The following is a 7,500-nucleotide window of genomic DNA, read 5'->3' on the forward strand; positions in this document are numbered from 1 at the left end:
AATATTTAATATATACAGTTGAATAAAGCACTGTATTAAATATTTAATATATACAGTTGAATAAAGCACTGTATTAAATATTTAATATATACAGTTGAATACAGCACTATATTAAATATTTAATATATACAGTTGAATAAAGCACTATATTTAATATATAATATATACAGTTGAATAAAGCACTATATTTAATATTTAATATATACAGTTGAATACAGCACTATATTAAATATATAATATATACAGTTGAATAAAGCACTATATTTAATATATAATATATACAGTTGAATAAAGCACTATATTTAATATTTAATATATACAGTTGAATACAGCACTATATTAAATATATAATATATACAGTTGAATAAAGCACTATATTTAATATATAATATATACAGTTGAATAAAGCACTATATTTAATATTTAATATATACAGTTGAATACAGCACTATATTAAATATATAATATATACAGTTGAATAAAGCACTATATTAAATATATAATATATACAGTTGAATAAAGCACTATATTAAATATATAATATATACAGTTGAATACAGCACTATATTAAATATATAATATATACAGTTGAATACAGCACTATATTAAATATATAATATATACAGTTGAATACAGCACTATATTAAATATTTAATATATACAGTTGAATACAGCACTATATTAAATATATAATATATACAGTTGAATACAGCACTGTATTAAATATATAATATATACAGTTGAATACAGCACTATATTAAATATATACAGTTGAATACAGCACTATATTAAATATATAATATATACAGTTGAATACAGCACTATATTAAATATTTAATATATACAGTTGAATACAGCACTATATTAAATATATAATATATACAGTTGAATACAGCACTGTATTAAATATATAATATATACAGTTGAATACAGCACTATATTAAATATATAATATATACAGTTGAATACAGCACTATATTAAATATTTAATATATACAGTTGAATACAGCACTATATTAAATATATAATATATACAGTTGAATACAGCACTGTATTAAATATATAATATATACAGTTGAATACAGCACTATATTAAATATATACAGTTGAATACAGCACTATATTAAATATATAATATATACAGTTGAATACAGCACTGTATTTAATCTCCCAACCCTGTTTGTGTGTTTCTCTTTTGACATTTCAGTTTACTGTCAGAATTTCGCTCCCAACTTCAAGGAGAGCGAGATGAACGTGATCGCGGCGGACATGTGCACCAACGCCCGGCGAGTGCGTAAACGCTGGCTGCCCAAGATCAAGTCCATGCTGCCCGAGGCCATGGAGGCGTACCGGAGCGCGGTGGTGGTGGGACCCGCGGACACGGCCCCCGCGGCGGCAGCAGCCAGCACCACCTTCCCTTTCGAGGCAGAGTTCAAACACCTGACGGCGTCCAGCCTCCAGGTGGAGCAGCACCTGTATGGAGAGGCGCGCGAGGCGCTCAGGACGCTCCCTCTCTTCCCTGGCCAGGACGGCAAGGCACCCGCGGGCGAGCCGGAGAACGCCGAGTCAGCGAACGGCCGGGAAGACTCGGAGGACGGGAGAGGCCGCGTAGAAACCACAGAGAGAGGCGTCCTTACCGTTCACCCCGGCAACAAGAAGACTGACGGCTCAGGCTCATCCACCCCAGCGAAGGTGCACAGCAGCGAGCAGGTGGGGGAGAAGGCTCCCCCAGACGAACAGTGAACTGACTAGAAGGTTCCCTCAGAGGAACAGAGAACTGACTAGAAGGTTCCTTCAGAGGAACAGAGAACTGTGTATATCCATTCTTCATTCCCTCCCAACCGAAACTCCGCCCCCCCCCGCGGCTCCTCCCCTTTTCCTGCTACTGTCAGAGAAACTCGTGCAGAGCTGCGCATCAAGCTGCAAGGACATCCAGAAGCTAAACAGGCCTGTGTGTCTGACAGAGACAACACTGTCAAGTAACCGCAGTTAGCATCAAAAGGCATAGAGCTATGAAGCCAATACGCTGCCATTTATCATCAGAAAACTGACAGACACAGGAAGACACACACATACACTCACACACACACACTCCTACACACATACACTCTCACACACACACTCTTACACACACATACACTCACACACACATACACTCACACACACTCTTACACACACACACACACACAGACACTCACACACACTCTTACACACACACACACACACACACACACACACACTCTTACAGACACACACTCACTCACACACTCACACACACACACACACTCTCACAGACACACACTCACACACACTCCTACACACTCAGACTCACACTGGCGCAAATGCATGTGAAACTCTTGCTGTCATAGTTGGACAGTTGCTCTCAGAAGATATATACTCAAATGGAACACGTACACACACACACACACACACACAAACACACACACACACAGCGCTCTCAAAAGATATATACTCAAATGGAACCGGGACATTTGCATGGAAAACTGCTTCAAACTGACGAGGGATAAACGTCTCATTTATTATACGGGATGTGTTCTTCAAACCTCAAACGCCGGCAATCTGTTGTTCCGTTTTTGGAGAGTTGTTGATGACTATCATGGAAGAGAGACTGTGGGGAGAGAGAACTGTGAAAGCTGCACTTTTTTTGCTTTCAATGTGCTTTTTTATAGATGGGGCCTTATGTAACTCTATTCAGAACATGCATCCCAGATCGCATCCTGACCATGGAATGGTTCCTCCTCAGGCCAGTTCCAGAACCGCCTCAGTTGAAGTCGGATTGGTGACAGAACTGCATCCAATCAGGGCCAAATACCTCAGACTTATTCCTGATCTGGACCAGATGTCAGAACAGAGCTTGGTTGGTTCCAGAACTGACCTAGAACCATCAGATAGGGCCCGGGTCTGTTCCAAAACCACCCCAGACCAGACCTGGATGTGTTCTGGATACGGTTTGGCCCGGGGGAGAGTGGTGTGCAGTGGGGCAACAACGTGGGGCTGTAGGGGTGGTGATGGGGTTGTCATGGTGATGGGGTTGTCATGGTGATGGGGTTGTCATGGTGATGGGATGGTAATGGAGTGGTGATGGGGTTGTCACTGTGATGGGGTGGTGATGGGGTTGTCATGGTGATGGGGTGGTGATGTTGATGGGGTGGTGATGGGGTTGTCATGGGGATGGGGTGGTGATGGGGTTGTCATGGTGATGAGGTGGTCAGGTACCCTGCTGATGCTGAATAAAGGTTCACTTTCTGTTTCCATCTTATGCCCACAGTTTCTCTTTTCTCTGTGTGATACTCTTATATGTTTGTGGTTATAACAGTGTTATATCTGTATGGTTATAGCCAGTGGTTATAACAGTGTTATATTTGTATGGTTATAGCCAGTGGTTATAACAGTCTTATATATGTTTGGTTATAACCAGTGGTTATAACAGTGTTATATCTGTGTGTGGTTATAACCAGTGGTTATAACAGTGTTATTCCAACAGGTTTCCCACCAGCAGTTAGGGCCACAACCAGTCACAGTATGACAAACATTTAGTTACATTACACAGTCACAGTTTAAAAAAAAAAAAAAAAAAAAAAATTATACTTTATTTTTAAAGAAACAAAGATACAATGAGAGATACATATATACATACAAACATGGAAACAAAAGGTTGGTCACCTATACATGTATACTGCTGGTACAATGAAGAAAATAAATGTCAGTTTACACAGTAACAGATCAGTGGTGATTCTGTGAGGTCACAAACACAATCCATTTGACCAAATATTGCAAAAATGTATCAAGCCGTAGATTCAGGGAAAAAGTCATTCTCTCCATATTTTGAACATTATTAACAACACAGTCACAGTTTTACAGGGGTTGGGAACACAATCTGTCTTACACCTAACAGACCTCAGGAGTTAGCATAGCTTCACGTCACAGCACTGTAAACTTCACGTCACTATTTTACAGTCGTTTCCCACGTTGCAGGTGTCCATCTTCCTGTCTATATATGGTGAGCTCCTCTCCAGTCTAAATATGGTTAGCTCCTCTCCAGTCTATATATGGTGAGCTCCTCTCCAGTCTATATATGGTTAGCTGTTAGCTCCTCTCCAGTCTATATATGGTTAGCTGTTAGCTCCTCTCCAGTCTATATATGGTTAGCTGTTAGCTCCTCTCCAGTCTATATATGGTTAGCTGTTAGCTCCTCTCCAGTCTATATATGGTTAGCTGTTAGCTCCTCTCCAGTCTATATATGGTCAGCTGTTAGCTCCTCTCCAGTCTATATATGGTTAGCTGTTAGCTCCTCTCCAGTCTATATATGGTTAGCTGTTAGCTCCTCTCCAGTCTATTTTTGGTCAGCTCCTCTCCAGTCTATATATGGTCAGCTCCTCTCCAGTCTATGGTTAGCTGTTAGCTCCTCTCCAGTCTATATATGGTTAGCTGTCAGCTCCTCTCCAGTCTATATATGGTCAGCTGTTAGCTCCTCTCCAGTCTATACATGGTTAGCTGTTAGCTCCTCTCCAGTCTATATATGGTCAGCTCCTCTCCAGTGTCCATCTTCCTGTCTAGGGTGAGGGTGAGCTCCTCTCCAGTCTTCACACACTTCATCCAGAGGTTCTGTGCTTCCTCCCCCGACGGAGCATCTCCTTCAACCCTGCAGGCCAAAGCATGAAGGTGTAACTTCCACCATAACAATAGTCATAACAACAACAACAACAACAACAACAACCAAAGATAGTGAAACATCTTCCGTCATAAACAACAATCGCAGACGCAGATCAGAGGCAGCTGGACTTTTCCAGAGAGATTACATGTCTCCTCGTCTGGCTCTGATCTGGCTCTGATCTGGCTCTGATCTGTCTCAGTGTTACCAAAAGCAGTTGCCTATAAAACCCCCAAAGAGTGTCCAACTGTTGCACTGTGTTCCTTTAAGAGGGATGCTGTCATGGTGCAGGGGCTTCACCTGGTCAGACAGCTGTGTATGAGATGCATGCAGGAGGTCTCTGTGCTGGTCCTGCAGTGGTGCTGGGTCTGGGTCTGGGTCTGGGTCTGGTGCTGGGTCTGGTCCAGGTCCAGTCTCCACTCCCGCAGGACGTGCTCGGGCAGACACGCAGAGGATTCTGGGAAGTCCACGTCTCTGACGGCGCGTGTCAGATCACAGTTCCTCAGCTGCTCGCTCTCCAGGCGGAACATGTTCCACACACACCGTCTGGAAGGAGACGTATTACACACATGCACGCACACATGCACGCACGCACGCACGCACGCACACACACGCACACACGCACGCACGCACGCACACACACGCACACCCACACACACACACACACACACCATCATAAGGGACAGACTTATTCCACACACATACCATCTGAAGGGAGAAATATATTACACACACACACACACACACACACACACACCATCTGAAGGGAGAAATATATTACACACACCATCTGAAGGGAGAAATATATTCCACACACGCACACTGTCTGAAGGAACAAATACATTGTCGCGAGCCCAGGGTGGCAGACAACTCAACATTGTGTAAACCATTCCTCTGCACCACACACCTCCTTTTATTAAAACACAAGAGGGAACTCATTCAGATTGGGAAAGCAAGATGGAGGTGTAGTCTTGTAAAGTCACAATAAAAACATTGATGGTGTGCATAGACGCTACTACTACATAGGCTTTGCAGCATAACACATGGACTAAAATAGTAACAGTGATGAACTCTGACATAAAAGGTTGACACCAAACACTTTAACACATGATTGAACATTCACACTGAACAGGAAAGAACACACTGAATCCTGGGATCTACACAAGTAGTTGTAGTAATATCTAATAGTAGTAATATCTGATAGTTATATCTAATAGTAACATCAAATAGTCATATCTGATAGTAGTAATATCTAATAGTAATAATATCTAATAGTAGTAATATCTAATAGTAATATCTAGTAGTATATCTGAAAGTAATATCTAATAGTAGTAATATCTGATAGAAGTAATATCTAATAGTAGTTTCTAAAAGTATATCTGATAGTAATATATAATAGTAGTAATATGTAATAGTAATATCTAATCGTTGTAATACCTAATAGTAATATCTAGTAGTAATATCTGATAGTAATTTCTAGTAGTATATCTGATAGTAATATCTAATAGTAGTTTCTAAAATTATATCTGATAGTAATATCTAGTAGTATATCTGAAAGTAATATCTAATAGTAGTAATATCTAATAGTAGTTTCTAAATTATATCTGATAGTAATATCTAATAGTAGTACTATGTAATAGTAGTATCTAATAGTAGTAATACCTAATAGTAATATCTAGTAGTAATATCTGATAGTAATATCTAGTAGTATATCTGAAAGTAATATCTAATAGTAGTAATATCTAATAGTAGTTTCTAAAAGTATATCTGATAGTAATATCTAATAGTAGTAATATCTAATAGTAGTAATATGTAATAGTAGTAATATCTAATAGTAATATCTCTGTGTGTGTGTGTGGATGTATCGGTGTGTGTGTGTGTGGTGCGCGTAGGTGTGTGTGTGTGTGTGTGCGTGTGTGCGCCACACCTGAGCACCTCCAAAGGGCCCAGGATGTTGCTGATGGTGGCTGCAGTCACAGAGTCTCTCATCTGAGCCAGGAGGATGTTCACAGCCCAACACACCCTCAACAGCACATCCAGCAACATGCCTCCATAGTACAGCCCCTGAGAGAGAGGGAGAGATGGAGAGATGGAACATGCCTCCATAGTACTGCCCCTGAGAGAGAGGGAGAGATGGAGACACATCCAGCAACATGCCTCCATAGCACAGCCCCTTAGAGAGAGGGAGAGATGGAGAGATGGAGAGATGGAGGGATGGAGAGATGGAGAGATGGAGAGATAGAGAGAGAGGAGACACATCCAGCAACGTGCATCCATAGTACAGCCCCTGAGAGAGAGGGAGAGATGGAGAGATGGAACCTGCCTCCAAGGAGGAGAGAGAGGGAGAGAGAGAGAGGGGAGAGCGAGAGAAAGGACAAGAGAGAGAGTAAGGAGGAGAGAGAGGGAGAGAGAGAGAGGGAGAGCGAGAGAGAGAGAGAGGGGGAGTGAGAGAGAGAGAGAGAGGGAGTGAGAGAGAGGGGAGAGCGAGAGGGAGACAAGAGAGAGAGTAAGGAGGAGAGAGAGGGAGAGAGAGAGAGGGAGAGAGAGGGGAGAGAGGGGAGAGAGGGGAGAGAGAGAGGGAGAGAGAGAGAGGGAGGGAGGGAGGGAGAGAGAGGGAGAGAGAGAGAGGGGGAGGAGAAGACACAGAGATAAAGAAACAGAGGGAGAGACAGAGGGAGGAGAGAGGGAGAGAGAGAGAGAGAGAGAGAGAGAGAGAAATAGAGAGCAGAGGGGGGAGGGAGAGAGACGGAGCAAAAGAGACAGAGGGAGGGAGAGAGAGAGGGAGAGAGAGAGATAATGCAACGACGCATCCAGCCATGTGCCTCCAC

General features: G+C 42.0%; 2 protein-coding genes across 2 annotated transcripts in view; one reads left to right on the forward strand and one right to left on the reverse strand.

Moving 5' to 3' along the window:
• nacc2l (NACC family member 2-like) overlaps positions 1–1,743 on the forward strand; it is a gene marked incomplete at both ends in the record, with an annotated part of 8,110 nt that extends 6,367 nt beyond the window's left edge. The window contains 1 exon segment of the mRNA XM_080859308.1: positions 1,208–1,743. Within this exon segment, the coding sequence (XP_080715434.1) occupies positions 1,208–1,743 (536 nt within the window).
• A 2,481-nt stretch (positions 1,744–4,224) lies between these two features.
• Positions 4,225–7,500, reverse strand: part of LOC308381850 (xenotropic and polytropic retrovirus receptor 1 homolog) — a 3,644-nt gene continuing 368 nt past the window's right edge. The window contains exons 2-4 of the mRNA XM_080859468.1: positions 6,600–6,736; positions 4,973–5,218; positions 4,225–4,663 (exon numbers count right to left, since the gene is read on the reverse strand). Of these exons, the coding sequence (XP_080715594.1) occupies positions 4,519–4,663; positions 4,973–5,218; positions 6,600–6,736 (528 nt within the window). The 3' untranslated portion in view covers positions 4,225–4,518. The remainder of the gene's footprint in view (positions 4,664–4,972; positions 5,219–6,599; positions 6,737–7,500) is intronic.

The sequence above is a fragment of the Sprattus sprattus genome (genome assembly GCF_963457725.1).
Source record: "Sprattus sprattus genome assembly, chromosome: 20".
Lineage (NCBI taxonomy): Eukaryota > Metazoa > Chordata > Actinopteri > Clupeiformes > Clupeidae > Sprattus > Sprattus sprattus.